Source organism: Oncorhynchus masou, chromosome 2 (assembly GCF_036934945.1).
Source record: "Oncorhynchus masou masou isolate Uvic2021 chromosome 2, UVic_Omas_1.1, whole genome shotgun sequence".
In the NCBI taxonomy this organism is placed as follows: Eukaryota; Metazoa; Chordata; class Actinopteri; order Salmoniformes; family Salmonidae; genus Oncorhynchus; species Oncorhynchus masou.
The window spans coordinates 34,935,406-34,951,312 of NC_088213.1; the positions used below are offsets into that span (position 1 = coordinate 34,935,406).

Genomic DNA, 15,907 nt, shown 5'->3' on the forward strand with positions numbered 1-15,907 from the left:
AATCACTGCAGAAGTCGAGTCTACATTCCAGGGGCTGATGTTGGGGGCGAGTTAGTAAATAAGTGAAATCCAATCCAATTTTTCTGATGCTTTTTTTTTGTAAGGGGAAATAGGCCCTTATTTAGTGTGATTAGAAGAATGTGTTACAAAACTAAATGGATTATGTTTCTTGTAAGCATTAGGCCCTGAACCCCTTGAGGAATTCAATAATAGTTTGCATGCTCCTTTGTTTAATTTGACAGCGAGCAGTGGACGTGCACATAGGAGGAGGGGGGGAGGGGGGCACTTTACCGATACACAAGTGAGCAGGGTCATGTTCAAGTCATCTGTTTGTAGCCAACCTGGAAAACACAGAGATGACCTGTACCTTGACATTGTCCTCAGCCATGGTTTGTGTCAGTCCTCACCTTCTTTGTTTTTGTTGCCAAATACTGCACATGTTATCCAGGAACAGTCCACAAAGCTAATAAAACTGACCCAATTCATACGACTCTCTAAATTTGACATTCCTAAGTTTTGAATTTACCCGTAGTTTGTTAGAGGATATATCTAAACTCCTCAGGTCCAGACAGCTGTTTTTGGAGTCATAGGAGGACATGGGGCCTGTTATTGTGCAGCTCAGTCCAACCATCAGGAGGAATGTCTCTGTGTGTTGTGATGTGTACAGTAATGTGTCCATTCCCCTCTATGCTGGATCTGAACATGGCCCCTGTCCCTGACCGATGAAGATGACAGGCAGACAGAGAGGCTTGGGCACCTCACGCCACTGCTGTTTGCTTACAGTACCCTTGTATAGGACTGCATTTAACTCTTAAGAGATGCTCTCTGTCATGTTCTTGGGCTACAGGTGATGTGACCGATGTCCTGTAAGAACTGATCAGTACTGCATGATATCATATGAAGGATAGGCATTCCAACAGCACCAGAAGTGATCAGATCATGCGTCTTGTGTAAGCGAAGCACCTTGCATCTCCCACCCATCCACTGTTATACAATGCAGGCTGAGAGTATGTTCTGAGTGCAGAATCAGTGTTCCCCCTATATTAATTTAGCAGGGGCGGGCTGCTGCTGTTAATTTGTTGCCGCCACTATTTTGATTTTATCTTTGCTGAGACGCAATTTTAAGATCGGAGTGTGATTAGTTACAATGTGTATTTGTACCAAGTAGCATTGGATGCATTTAGAGTCTTGAGATTTTTCAATTAAGTAAATGCAGATGGGCAACCCCATGCTTCAGCCTATTCATTTAAAGGGTCTGTGCTGTTAAAAATGTAATTATACTTTTTTAAATATATATATTTCCACACTGAGGTAAAATAACACTCTGAAATTGTGAATATTATGATAATGGCCTTTTTTGTAAGAGCTGTCTGGGGGGGAAATATTCCTGGAATTTCAGCATCTTCAGGTGGAATTTTTTGGTCCACATGATTACATCACAATGTGATCTGATTATAATAGACCAATGACTGTTCATCTAGGTAAGGGGCTGGGCTCTAGACCATCCTATCAGCCCAATCAGGGCTGTGTATGTAAATACAGTATCGAAACAATTTGTTTCCTAACCTCCACACGTTCAGACCAAGGGCCAAAGGAGCCTCAGGGATAAAACGTATAAATATATTTTGGAGTTATTAAATAAAAACACAGTGATTTATTAGACATACAGTGATGATTGATTGATTTTTTTTTTTTTTTTACAAAGACTGCATGGGGGCTTTAAAGCCACTATGCTGCATCAGTTGAGCTGAAGGTTATTTCAGATGGTGTCAACATTTACATGTTTTATTTTCCTCATTTTTTGGGGTAGAATGTCCTTTCAAAGTGTCATCACAAGTGACCTTCTCACATTCGTTCTACCTTTGCTGACGGAGAAGAATGATAGGGGAAACACTGCGCGTGTTTGAGTATCGTGACGATGCAACCGCTGCACAGCCCAAAGGCCGGATCATATGTCAGAACATATTCTCTCATTATTTATAATCTCTCATACTTCCATGATTCTATTCCATGAATCAGCAACAGATTTGCTCTCCATGTGGGCTGGCCTGTGTCCTCTTTTCCTCCTCTGCTTGGAGGGTCTATTTAAAGTCATGTGTTTAGTGTAACATGCTAAATGCATGTGATTCATCATGACCGTCCGTCAAATCTGTAAGAACAAATGATTAAACACAGATTTGAGTTATAACATGAAATACAGTACAACTTACAGTAGGCTACATTGCACACACCCCCACCCTTGTGTGATGGACTTTGTCTCTCTCCCAGCCTGTCAGGTACTAAGTTATTCTGTCCACCTTATGACCAAACAAGACCTGGGGAAAAGGCCCAGACCTAGTGGGTGGTGAGGAAACGTGTAGCATGTCCACGCACAAATGTGTCCAGAGGTCATCCCAGAGGAATGTCCGTCCAACATGTCACACTGCACAGGAAGTGTGGCCCCCAAAGGGATAGAATGGACAGGCCGTGGACAGGTTGTTTGTTGTTTGCTGCCTTTGTCTTGGCCCGGTCTGTCTCTTGTTTTTTAGGGTCGGAAATGTGTTGCTGTTTCCCATAGATATGTAAACACCTCAAGGGCACTAAACAAGCCAGGCTGCTTACCTCAGGAGGCCATTGTGAAACCTAATTGGCTGCCAAGTGCAAAAATGCCAGGTTAGTCCCCTCAGACCTATACACTTCCACACAGGAAGTCAGGCTGTGTTACATTCTATGTCACCTCAACATATGTCGCTTTGAGAGATCCAGGTCAGTCAACAACGGAACAGACAATGTTCATGTTCCCATTCCTGTTTATCAGGGTCTATCTGGGCTGGAAGCAGACACAGAATCAGGGACCTCAGTTTGTTGCGGACTGCAGATATGTCTGCCAGTGTGCCGTTGTCTTTATCTCTGTAATGAGTGATGGATGGGTCTACCACTAGGTTGATAGGAAACAATAACAGGAACTGTAAACTTGAGAATTTGACATATTATTTATATCGTCTCATAGCGTGTCATTTCCTCTGGCTAATTTTGAGATTGTATTTACTTATCATTAATTATATACGGGGGCGGCAGGGTGGCCTAGTGGTTAGAGCGTTGGACTAGTAACCGGAAGGTTGCGAGTTCAAACCCCCGAGCTGACAAGGTACAAATCTGTCGTTCTGCCCCTGAACAGGCAGTTAACCCACTGTTCCCAGGCCGTCATTGAAAATAAGAATTTGTTCTTAACTGACTTGCCTGGTTAAATAAAGGTAAAATAAATTTAAAAAAATACACTGCGTGTGCAAAACATTAGGAACACCTTTTGCCCCTCAGAACAGCCTCCATTTGTCAGGGCATCGACTCCACAAGGTGTTGAAAGAGCTCAACAGGGATGCTGGCCCATGTTGACTCCAATGCTTCCCACTGTTGTCAAGTTGGCTGGATATTCTTTGGGTGATGGACCATTCTTGATACACACGGGAAACTGTTGCGCTTAAACAACCCAGCAGCATTGCAGTTCTTAACACACTCAAACCGGTGCACCTGGCACCTACTACCATACCCCGTTCAAAGGCACTTAAATATTTTGTCTTGCTCATTCACCCTCTGAATGGCAAACATACACAATCTCTGTCTCCAGGTTTAAAAATTATTCTTTATACTGTCTACTCCCCTTCATCTACACAGATTGAAATGGGTTTAACAAGTGACATCAATAAGGGATCATAGCTTCACCTGGATTCACCTGGTCAGTCTGTCATGGAAAGAGCAGGTGTTCCTAATGTTTTGTACGCCTGTGTATAATAAACTCAGCAAAAAAAGAAACTGCCTCACTGTAAACTGTGTTTATTTTCACAAACTTAACATGTGTAAATATTTGTATGGACATAACAAGATTCAACAACTGAGACATAAACTGAACAAGTTCTACAGACATGTGACTAACAAAAATGGAATAATGTGTCCCTGAACAAAGGGGGGGGAGGGGGGGGTTGTTGCCACCAGCTGCATTAAGTACTGCAGTGCATCTCCTCATGGACTTCACCAGATTTTTTGCTGTTCTTGCTGTGAGATGTTACCCCACTCTTCTGCCAAGGCACCTGCAAATTCTGCCAAGGCACCTGCCATTCCCCCCCCCCCCAAACATATCTGGGTGGAATGGCCCTAGCCCTCACCCTCTGATCCAACAGGTTCCAGGCGTGTTCAGTGGGATTGAGATCCGGGCTCTTCTGCAAAACAGATCTTTACTCCAATAATTTCAACAAACTAGTCACATATGAAAACACCACATTCTAACACCCCAAATAAATATAATTTACTGAGTATTGTTTGCGCAGCTTAGAAATAAAATTCACCCCCAACAGTATGTTTTTTAAAATAATTTGTCCAAACGAATACCTCATTAATTACACATTATCTCTACTTTCTTCTGCCAGGAATCCAGAATGTTCTGAGTCTTTTCTGTGCGGTTCTGACCGAACACAAGGTTTTGTTCCATTCTACGAGCTACCAGAGACTAGGGGAGGCGTCACGTGCCCTGGAGGCACTCATGTTCCCCCTCAAATACAGGTACGTGATTGGCCCGTCAGTCTCCACATTCCCCCATGAGTCCGCATTACACCTCGGCTATTGACATGACTTGCCTTGCACAAAGTATGAATTAAATGATAATGTTTCTTATTATCGTTATTTGTTTGTTTCTCAGTAAAAATTGTTACACTTAGGCTGGCATTGATTATGAGTCCCTTGAAAGTTCAAACATATTAAGATGTTCATGTTGATTGCGTTGCCATCTGACTTTGACATTTTGTGACAAAACAGAACAACCTCCCAAAGTGGTCTTGGTTATCTGTTCTCATATGTCTTTAAGATGAATACACTTCCTGTAAGTTGCTCTGGATAAGAGTGTCTGCTAAATGACTGGAATGTAAATTTACTTGAAAGATTATTCTCTGGTTTACTGAGTACCACACATAGATGTAGAATTTGACCTGGCAAATGGTGTGTTTCCTCACTGTCGTCTCCTGTTTGAAACTCAGTTACCCATACATCCCCATCCTGCCGTCACGGCTGCTAGAGGTGCTGAGCTCACCCACCCCCTTCATCATCGGGGTCCACTCCATGTTCCAGAGCGAGATCCAAGAACTGGTGAGGGATCGTTAGCACCTTCTCCAAACATGAACCACCTCTGACCCTGATTCAATACAGTACACCAGGGAAACATACCTTTATTTAGACTGATTCATAGAAAGCTTGCACCATATTGCCTATGAATCATGTAGCCTTATTTATTTAAAATTTTTTTATTTCACCTTTATTTAACCAGGTGGGCAAGTTGAGAACAAGTTCTCATTTACAATTGCGACCCGGCCAAGATAAAGCAAAGCAGTTCGACACATACGACAACACAGAGTTACACATGGAGTAAAACAAACATACAGTCAATAAAACAGTATAAACAAGTCTATATACGATGTGAGCAAATGAGGTGAGATAAGGGAGGTAAAGGCAAAAAAAAGGCCATGGTGGCAAAGTAAATACAATATAGCAAGTAAAACACTGGAATGGTAGATTTGCAGTGGAATAATGTGCAAAGTAGAAATAAAAATAATGGGGTGCAAAGGAGCAAAATAAATAAATAAATTAAATACAGTAGGGAAAGAGGTAGTTGTTTGGGCTAAACTATAGGTGGGCTATGTACAGGTGCAGTAATATGTGAGCTGATCTGACAGTTGGTGCTTAAAGCTAGTGAGCGAGATAAGTGTTTCCAGTTTCAGAGATTTTTGTAGTTCGTTCCAGTCATTGGCAGCAGAGAACTGGAAGGAGAGGCGGCCAAAGAAAGAATTGGTTTTGGGGGTGACTAGAGAGATATACCTGCTGGAGCGTGTGCTACAGGTGGGAGATGCTATGGTGACCAGCGAGCTGAGATACGGGGGGACTTTACCTAGCAGGGTCTTGTAGATGACATGGAGCCAGTGGGTTTGGCGACAATTATGAAGCGAGGGCCAGCCAACGAGAGCGTACAGGTCGCAATGGTGGGTAATATATGGGGCTTTGGTGACAAAACAGATTGCATTGTGATCCAATTTGTTGAGTAGGGTATTGGAGGCTATTTTGTAAATGACATCGCCAAAGTCAAGGATTGGTAGGATGGTCAGTTTTACAAGGGTATGTTTGGCAGCATGAGTGAAGGATGCTTTGTTGCAAAATAGGAAGCCAATTCTAGATTTAACTTTGGATTGGAGATGTTTGATATGGGTCTGGGAGGAGAGTTTACAGTCTAACCAGACACCTAAGTATTTGTAGTTGTCCTCCATATATGAGTCATTGTACATTTTAAGGAAATGTTATGTTGAGCTGGCATTCCTTATAAAGAGAAGTGCCGATTGACACGGCCTCCTGAGTCCCTTAGTTTCAGGGAGTTGTGACTCCTCCACTATGTTGGCCAAGAGCCTGTTTTGGCAGGTTTCAGCCTTAGTTTGTCTTATACGCTCTGCTATAGTAATGTAGAATGTGCTCTACAACTAAAATCGGAATATAACTAATTGGAAAGGATTGTTTAGTGATGTGTGTTGTCTGTCTTACAGTTGGACGTTATCATAGCTGATCTGGATGGAGGAACCATAAAGATTCCAGAGTGCATCCACCTGTCCCAGCTCCCTGAACCACTGTTACACACTACCCAGACTGCCCTGTCTCTGGTACGTACCTGTTACACACTACACAGCCTACCCTGTCTCTGGTACATACCTGTTACACACTACACAGACTGCCCTGTCTCTGGTACATACCTGTTACACACTACACAGCCTGCCCTGTCTCTGGTACATACCTGTTACACACTACACAGACTGCCCTGTCTCTGGTACGTACCTGTTACACACTACACAGCCTGCCCTGTCTCTGGTATGTACCTGTTACACACTACACAGCCTGCCCTGTCTACACAGACTGCCCTGTCCCTGGTACCTGTTACACTACACAGCCTGCCCTGTCTCTGGTACATACCTGTTACACACTACACAGACTGCCCTGTCTCTGGTACGTACCTGTTACACACTAGCCTGCCCTGTCTCAGCCTACACCTGTCCTGTCTCTGGTACATACCTGTTACACACTACACAGCCTGCCCTGTCTCTGGTACGTACCTGTTACACACTACACAGCCTGCCCTGTCCCTGGTACATACCTGTTACACACTGCCCTGTCTCTGGTACATACCTGTTACACACTACACAGCCTGCCCTGTCTCTGGTACGTACCTGTTACACACTACACAGCCTGCCCTGTCTCTGGTACATACCTGTTACACACTACACAGCCTGCCCTGTCTCTGGTACGTACCTGTTACACACTACACAGCCTGCCCTGTCTCTGGTACATACCTGTTACACACTACACAGCCTGCCCTGTCTCTGGTACATACCTGTTACACACTACACAGCCTGCCCTGTCTCTGGTACGTACCTGTTACACACTACACAGCCTGCCCTGTCTCTGGTACATACCTGTTACACACTACACACAGCCTGCCCTGTCTCTGGTACATACCTGTTACACACTACACAGCCTGCCCTGTCTCTGGTACAGACTGCCCTGTCCCTGGTACATACCTGTTACACACTACACAGACTGCCCTGTCCCTGGTACATACCTGTTACACACTGCCCTGTCCTGGTACATACCTGTTACACACTACACAGCCTGCCCTGTCTCTGGTACATACCTGTTACACACTACACAGACTGCCCTGTCCCTGGTACATACCTGTTACACACTGCCCTGTCTCTGGTACATACCTGTTACACACCACAGCCTCTGTCTGTAAAGGCTGAATGCTCACCCTTGGAAATAACAAATCCCCTTTAGATATTTCACATTAGATCATAATGAGAATGTGGTTTGTTGCAAACAGCTTTAGAATGTCCTTATGTAACTTGTCTAAGTTATTGTAATGGGTATTTGTTTATGTAATCTGAACAATAAAAGTGTACTTAGGAATGAACAAAATAATAAGTCAAGACTAAGAGGCATTTTTATTATTTTCAGGTTTTGCATCCTGATCTGGAGATAGCTGACAATGCCTTCCCACCCCCTCGCACAGCCCCCTCCAACCTCAAACTGTTGGTAAGGCCCATCATTCCAGTAAACACAGTGTCTTTAACCTTTACCCCTGGCCATGTCTCATTGTAATAGATGGAGCCTTTTCCCAGAACATCATGTGTTTGTGATATGAGGAGGACGCCACTGCTCTGAGATATCTCCTATAGCACGCTCATCTCTTGTCCGACCTATGAATAGCACAGAAATTTGAACTTTTGTGGGGTTTTCCATTTCTTCAGATGGTACAATAATCACGTTAAGATGTGAACTTCACTGAATTATCAAGGTGGTATTCATGGCATGTCTGTGAGGTGACTCTCCCCTCTCTCCCTTGTGTTTTCAGGATAAGGAGGTGCGAGCCGTGTTCCTCAGGCTGTTTGCACAACTCTTCCAGGGCTACAGGTCCTGCCTGCAGCTCATCCGCATTCATTCCGAACCTGTTATCCACTTTCACAAGGTGAGATCAACTCAGTCTGGGTGGGTCAAAAATCCTATTGCCAACTGGATGCATGTGCTCCATCACACCCTCAATGTGTCTCCTGATTATGACGCACGTTTGTCACCCATAACATTTGATAGGTGCAGGCTGATGTTTATCTTATAGATAACAACTCTTGTTCTCTCAACCTGTAAAAGAATGTTTGGAGAGAATCCAAGAACAAGAGGATTCTCTCCTATCCTGTCTTATCCTGCCTGATAAAGCTGTTTGGAGGTGTTTTGTTTCATCATATGTGTGTTCTTTTGATGTGCTTTAGTGACTGACCGTATGACTCTTCACCATGCTATCTGCTTGTTTGTGTTATGTGCTGTCGGCCTTGGCCAATGGCCTCGCGATGAGCCATATGAAATGTATCAAATTAAAATAAAAAAAATTGCTGGGTTTGTATTTGTTTGTGTCTGCGGCGTCTCCGTGGTAACCTCTCAGCACGTCCCCCTCAAAGTACCCCACATGGCTCGGATTATGGGTCAGGAATTCATCACAAATCTACAGAAACTGCGCTTTTTTTTTATCGGAGAGGCGATGACTGGGGAGTCATGAAAAACTGCCCCCCATTTTCTATCTCTTTCACCCACTAGCACGAACCACAGGGCTAATTCAGCATATAGCCATCTTCAGTCATTTGTTTCACTTTTGTGACTGGGTTCAATGTGATAAGAAAATTATAATAATAAAGAAAAGAGAAGCTCAGAAAAGTAAAGCTGTTAGTCCTAAATGTACATCTTTATGTACCTACCATTATTTAACCTTTGACCCTGTCCCCCTACAGACTGCCTTCCTGGGCCAGAGAGGCTTGATCGAGAATGACTTCCTGACCAAGGTTCTGGATGGAATGGCCTTCGCTGGCTTCGTGTCTGAGAGGGGTCCGCCTTACAGAGCCTGTGATCTCTTTGATGAGGTACTGGCAGACATGGCTAATGTAACCAGACAGCAGCTCTAGTCTGATTTGGCAACAGTTTTTCTAATTTCACTGTTGTGTGTGAAACTGGGCTTGTTGAGAGATTGTATCGTTTGGGAACAGCTTGACTGACTTGTTGTTGGTTCTGTAGCTGGTGGCCTTTGACATGGAGCGCTTTAAGGAGGGGGCGGCTAGCCCTGCCAAGCTGCAGAAGCACATGAGGGAACTCTCTGACCAACTGTACAAAAACGTGAGTTAACTGGGCCTGTATGCCACAGTGTTCACATTAAGCACTTTCTGTACTCTTTAGTGTTCTAGCATGTCCTATGGCCGTCACAGATGTTGATAATGTTGTGCTTGTCTGTATGTTTTATTATTGAATGGTCCATTACAGGAGAATCCCAACCCCCACATGGCGTTCCAGAAAGTGCCTCGGCCCACAGAGGGCTCCCACCTGCGGGTGCATGTGGTGCCCTTCCCCCTGCTGGACGATGAGAAGGTGGAGCGGCTGCTGGCGGAGGGCCTGGCCAAGCATCCCAGCGCTGCTGCCATCACTACAACCACCCGCGCAGAGAGGAAGTGTGTGGTGCCTGCCGGCCCTCCCGTGGGTACGTGAGACACAAACATCAGCTCTACTCTATGTCTGCTCCTGTGTGAGACAAATGGCTTGGCAGGAGTCTGTCTATAATGTGTTAATAGCTGTAAGTACTTAGTTGCTGAGTATTGAATGGCGCCTGTACAAGCGTAGCTAGTATTTCTACCACTCTTGTATTCCTAACCTGCTCACCCCTCATCTGTGCAGTGTCCATCATGGGGAAGATGGGCTCAGTGTTCAACAGCGCTCGCAGGCTGGAGGTGGTGAGGAGCTGCATCTCCTTCATCTTCGACAACAAGACCCAGGAGACGGAGAAGGTGACGCACGGCATCCTCCCTAATCCCTGTCTCTCAGCACAGCGTAACCAGCCACGTCTGTAATGGCCCAGACACCTGGACAGACATCCATCCCTCCGATTACAGCAGGCAGGCAACCGTGTGTGTCTGTCTGGAGTTGGCGCTCTCAACTCTATCAGGCTAATTATACCTCCCAGCTGGGAGACATGGCCACACTGGAGACCGATAATCAAACACTTAGACTAGCCTCATAATCTCCTCGTTATCAGCAGAAATAACCCCATTGTTTTAACACCGAGGTTAATGGCATAGCTGTTTTGCTTTCTGTTTTTCCCATAAAGCATTTACACGAAAATGATGCTCTTTGATTTCCCCGCACCGTGGCACCCCCTATAGCCCATAGGAACGTTGATGGGGGTGTCTCATGTGCACTACATGAAATGGGAAGGGAGCCAGTTTCTTTATGCCTGCACCGCTGGCTGTAATAACCAGGTTATATAAGGCAGACATGCATCCAGCTATAACCGCCCCCCCGAGCCTATAAACCCTTCACCTCAATATACATTATACAGCCAATGTGAAAACCATTACCCAGACGCATGACCATCACATTTTCTCATTGTTTGACATTAGTATGAAATGTGTCGTATTATTAATATTTCCCAGAGGTCAACAATTCACAGTTTGGAATGGTAATACTGTAGCTGCTATTGTACCTGTCCCTGAGCTCCTGCAGAGCTACCAGCTTATGTTTCTTGGCTGTAGCCTGATTGGTTCTAGAATTCTGGGACATAACGTTCTCTGGGAAGTTGAGAAATCAATTCAGAAGATGATTATCCCCACTGTTTTTGTTCATGTATGTTGTGGTGTGACATGGTATTTGTGTTAAAAACAGGCTGTGCTGTGTTCCCAGACCCTGCCGGCTGCGCTGCGTGCTCTGAAAGGCAAGGCGGCCCGCCAGTGTCTGACTGAGGAGCTCAGTCTGCACGTCCAGCAGAACCGGGCCATACTGGACCACCAACAGTTTGACTACGTCATCCGCATGATGAACTGTGCCCTCCAGGTGGGTCAAAGCTCGGCCAGTCTGTCCCAGTCTGTGATGTGACTCTTTCAGAACAAATCAACTGGCTCTGTTATTAAAGTTCAGTGTACGGTATGTCCCTCCACAAGGTAGTTAACATCCCTCCTAAAAGTCTCTGAATGTCAACGTACTGCTTTTATAAACGATGGAACACTGTTTTCTAATAGCTAATGTACAGTAAGTATCCAGATGTCACTGGCAGCCTTTTTTCTTGGGTGTTCCCTAGCAGAGGCAATAACAGGTAAACCACAAAATATTTGAGGAGTAGGAAGCAGTAGTTTGTTTCCAGGCTCTACCCTTAAAACAACCCCACTCTGGATGCGATGACGTGTTTTCATGGGCTTTAACTGGTTCTAATTTAGCGCGTCTGAAGTTGTCTGTAATGGAAACAGTACGAGACAGTGAGAGAATGTGCCGGCTAACCAAGCGCTAAGCAGACAGCTCTGGCAGGATAATGTGATGTAGAGCTCTGCCTAGGGTACACAGGCCTCTGGCAACAACACGTGCTGCTACTCCACCATACATGCTCTTACTGCCCTTCTCCCTTACCTTAGTCATGCTTGGCTGCTGGTGGAAGAATGGCCAAATCATGTATTTTTCCAGTGATTTATGCTCAAGTTAGTCTTCATTTACAGTAGTTTGACAGATTGTCAAGAGTGAGTGCTCGCTGCGCCCCACATATCTAGTAAAAGGTTGGTGTCTGATTTACTTGGGTGCTATTGGGTTTTTGCGCTATCACTTCGGTTATTAGACAAAGCGATTAGTGGTTTATTCTGCTCTCCCTGTGCTGCACACGCCCCATAAAGTTTCACTCTGCCATCAATCAGGTGGGGGGCTCGTAGAGGAGGGCTCGTAGAGGAGGGCTCATAGAGGAGGGCTCGGAGAGGATGGCCGGAGCTCAGAGCTGAGGCCTCAATGATAGTTCCTCATGTTTTACAGCCTCACATGGCCGTAGCCACTGGGATTTAATGATTCGGAGCAGTGTTCACAGAGAGTGACTTTTATGGAGTGGCTCTGGATTCCACGCATTCTTCTGGCCAAATGATCGAGGCCGGCGAGCCAATTAATCTCACCATCTGCCTTTCGCCTGGGTGTGTAGAGGTCACTGGACGTGTCACTGGCCTCCCCACTTGTAAAACAGGTCAAGAGCCAGCCAGCCAACCAGTGGCTGTGTAATTTATACATGACAGAGGTATATATGCTCTCCCTTCCTGTGCTCCTGTCAGCAACACAGGTTCTAGGAGATGTGCCATACCACCTGGTTTCAGTTGCCCCCTGCATGCTTAGCTAACCGCATGTCTTCAGTATCTGAGTCCAGGTCCCACTCTGTCCAAGCCAAGGTAGTAATGTGATGAAGCTGCTGGTCCAACAGTAGTCTCCCTGTGGTACAGAGTGGTTGAAAGACACCACAATGACACCCGGACGGACACTCTGTATAATAACTGCAGATTAGTCGTCTTTGTTGCAAGGTCTGTCTGGCGAATACCGGACTGTTCTGGAATGTACAGAACAATGTAGAAATGCTTGTCTATTAGGTTGCTTAATGTGGCTGTGTTATCTGATAGCTGGCCTACGAGCGTGTCTGACATGTATTTTGTTTCTCCCCGAAATGGGATCCTGATGTGGAAGTTTCTATTTTTTCAAGGAACCGATTAATAGTATTTCTGCAGATAAAGTATTTTTTCCCCCCTCAAACTGGACGTGAGCATTTTCAGTGACATTGCATTGGGAATACTGAGTCCCTAGACAGATGCTATGAAGCGAAGCATGTGAGATGCATTCAATGCCAACCTTCAGAGTTGATTAGTCAGGATAACAACCACGTGTGAGTGTGTGTACTCTGGACCAGAGGATTTTTATTTCGAGCCAAGTGCTGCGGAGTGACATCGTGTGGTGTGGACTTATACAGACTGTCTCTCTAGGACTGTGTTTGGTCCAGGGGGCACTTGGCAGGGTTTCCCATAACAGCATGGAACATGTCAGGAGAGGAAGGGGGTGACGGACTGGAGAGAGGGGAGCAGAGGGGTTCTGTCTGGCCGTGGCACGAAGACTCGGATCAGCATCAGTCCGGGGCCCCTGTCTCTCCTCAACAACCACTATTCAAACCCAAACAACAGATGGAGACTTGCAGATAGAGTCCACCATTAGAGATGGACATCTCCACACCAAAACATCCCCATCTGAGATGAACTGCCTGTCAGCATATTACTGCACTACTGGTGACCTACTGTTGTGACTTCACCTTTAAGGTAGATGGATGGAGGCCAGTGTGTATATTATCTCAACCTTCAGGGTTCTCATTTCACCAGACATTCCCGTCTTATTTTGATTTAATCTCTGCTTTGCCTCTCAAAACCAAATAAGCAACAATTTTACTCATGGAGCTGGTATTTAAAATAGAATGAGGGTTTTCTTGCCAAATGGTTAGATAAAATATAGCGAGCATTTCTCTATAATTTTATTTAGCTTTACGGTGTAATACTGTCTTGTTATTTCTCCCCTATATTTTCACCAAGGCAACAACAGGCCAGAGGTCCATCCATTCTGCAGTTATTTGGTCCTGATTCTGTGTCCTGGTCCGTAGCCCAGGTCCATGGATTTGTCTCAGATGGGCTGTAAAAGGAACAGAAATAGCAGATTGCCTCGGCAGTAATTACTCTAGTATTTCACTTGCACCCCTCTCCTCTCATCGCCCTTCCCTGTCAAAAAGCCCTTGGAGATATCACAGATTGCACCGATGCCAATGATTATGCTACGCGTGTGTGTGTGTGTGTGTGTGTGTGTGTGTGCGAGATCCCTCAACACCCCACACAGCTAGGGGTGTTGACCTCTACAGTGTGCTATGCACCACAGTCTCTGTACAGTGACAGAATGATGCCTCATTAGAACGGGACAGGAGGCATGTGTTTTTCGATCTAAAAACATCTCACATTCCTGATGATATCATCATCCTGAGGCCAATCAAGAGTTTATGGGCCACATGTAACATGTCAGTTTGGGGCTAACCGTAGGGGTGCGTACTGGGAAAAGGGATACTTAGTCAGTTGCACAACTGAATGCATTCAACCGAAATGTGTCTTCAGCATATAACCGGGGGGATGCCTTAATCGACGTCATCGGCGCCCAGGGAACAGTTATTGTTGGGGATTAACTGCCTTGTTCAAGGACAGAATGGCCCGATTTGAACCAGCAACGTTTCGGTAACTGGCCCAACACTCTTGGGCTATGCTCCCTGCCACCCCCTGTGTTGCCCTGGCTCTGTTGACTGTTAGAAGGTTAGCGTTAGCGGTTCAAACTGTTTTGAAAGGGCACTCGTCCACAGGGTGCGGTGTTTGTTCTGCAGAGTTTCTCTGTACTACAGTATGAGTCAAAGCAGTGTGTGTATACAGTACAGTAGTTTCTGCTTTCTGACAGACAACCAGGTGAGAGAGGGGATTGTCCTTTCTAATGGAAGTAGGTGTGGGATTTCATCACTCAGAGTAGTACTGAACTCAGCAAAAAAAAAAACATGTCCTCTCGCTGTCAGCTGTGTTTATTTTCAGCAAACTTAACATGTGTAATCATTTGTATGAACATAGCAAGATTCAACAACTGAGACTTTAACTGAACAAGTTCCACAGACATGTGACTAAGAGAAATGTAATAATGTGTAATGTGTCCCTGAACAAAGGGGGGGTCAAAATCAGAAGTAACAGTCAGCATCTGGTGTGGCCACCAGCTGCATTAAGTACTGCAGTGCATCTCCTCCTCATGGACTGCACTAGATTTGCCAGTTCTTACTGTGAGATGTTACCCCACTCTTCCACCAAGGCGCCTGCAAGTTCCTGGACATTTCTGGAGGGAATGGCCATAGCCCTCAACCTCCGATCCAACAGGTCCCAGACGTGATCAATGGGATTGAGATCCGGGCTCTTTGCTGGCCATGGCAGAACACTGACTTCCTGTCTTGCAGGAAATCACGCAAAATCAGGAAATCCTTCTATGATAAACACGAATCCGACCATCACCCCTGGTGAGACGATACCGCGACTCGTCAGTGAAGAGCACTTTTTGCCAGTCCTGTCTGGTCCAGCGACGTTTGGTTTGTGCCCATAGGCGCCGCTGTTGCCAGTAATGTCTGTTGAGGACCTGCCTTACAACAGGCCTACAAGCCTCCAGTCCAGCCTCTCTCAGCCTATTGTGTACAGTCTGAGCACTGATGGAGGGATTGTGCGTTCCTGGTGTAACTCGATCAGTTGTTGTTGCCATCCTGTACCTGTCCCGCAGGTATGATGTTCGGATGTACCGATCCTGTGCAGGTGTTGTTACACATGGTCTGTCACTGCGAGGACGATCAGCTGTTCATCATGTCTCCCTGTAGCGCTGTCTTTGGCTTCTCACAGTACGGACTTTGCAATTTATTGCCCTGGCCACATCTGCAGTCCTCATGCCTCCTTGCAGCATGCTTAATGCATGTTCACACAGATGAGCA

At 45.5% G+C, this 15,907-nt stretch overlaps 1 protein-coding gene across 4 annotated transcripts in view; it reads left to right on the forward strand.

Annotated features, from left to right (window-relative positions):
- LOC135503713 (myotubularin-related protein 13-like) overlaps positions 1 to 15,907 on the forward strand; it is a 155,722-nt gene that overhangs the window by 82,758 nt on the left and 57,057 nt on the right. For all 4 annotated transcript variants that reach the window (XM_064921860.1, XM_064921866.1, XM_064921871.1 and 1 more), the window contains exons 7-16: positions 4,401 to 4,533; positions 5,004 to 5,112; positions 6,552 to 6,665; positions 8,014 to 8,091; positions 8,411 to 8,524; positions 9,336 to 9,464; positions 9,616 to 9,714; positions 9,859 to 10,072; positions 10,267 to 10,376; positions 11,269 to 11,418. In XM_064921860.1, the coding sequence (XP_064777932.1) occupies positions 4,401 to 4,533; positions 5,004 to 5,112; positions 6,552 to 6,665; positions 8,014 to 8,091; positions 8,411 to 8,524; positions 9,336 to 9,464; positions 9,616 to 9,714; positions 9,859 to 10,072; positions 10,267 to 10,376; positions 11,269 to 11,418 (1,250 nt within the window). The remainder of the gene's footprint in view (positions 1 to 4,400; positions 4,534 to 5,003; positions 5,113 to 6,551; positions 6,666 to 8,013; positions 8,092 to 8,410; positions 8,525 to 9,335; positions 9,465 to 9,615; positions 9,715 to 9,858; positions 10,073 to 10,266; positions 10,377 to 11,268; positions 11,419 to 15,907) is intronic.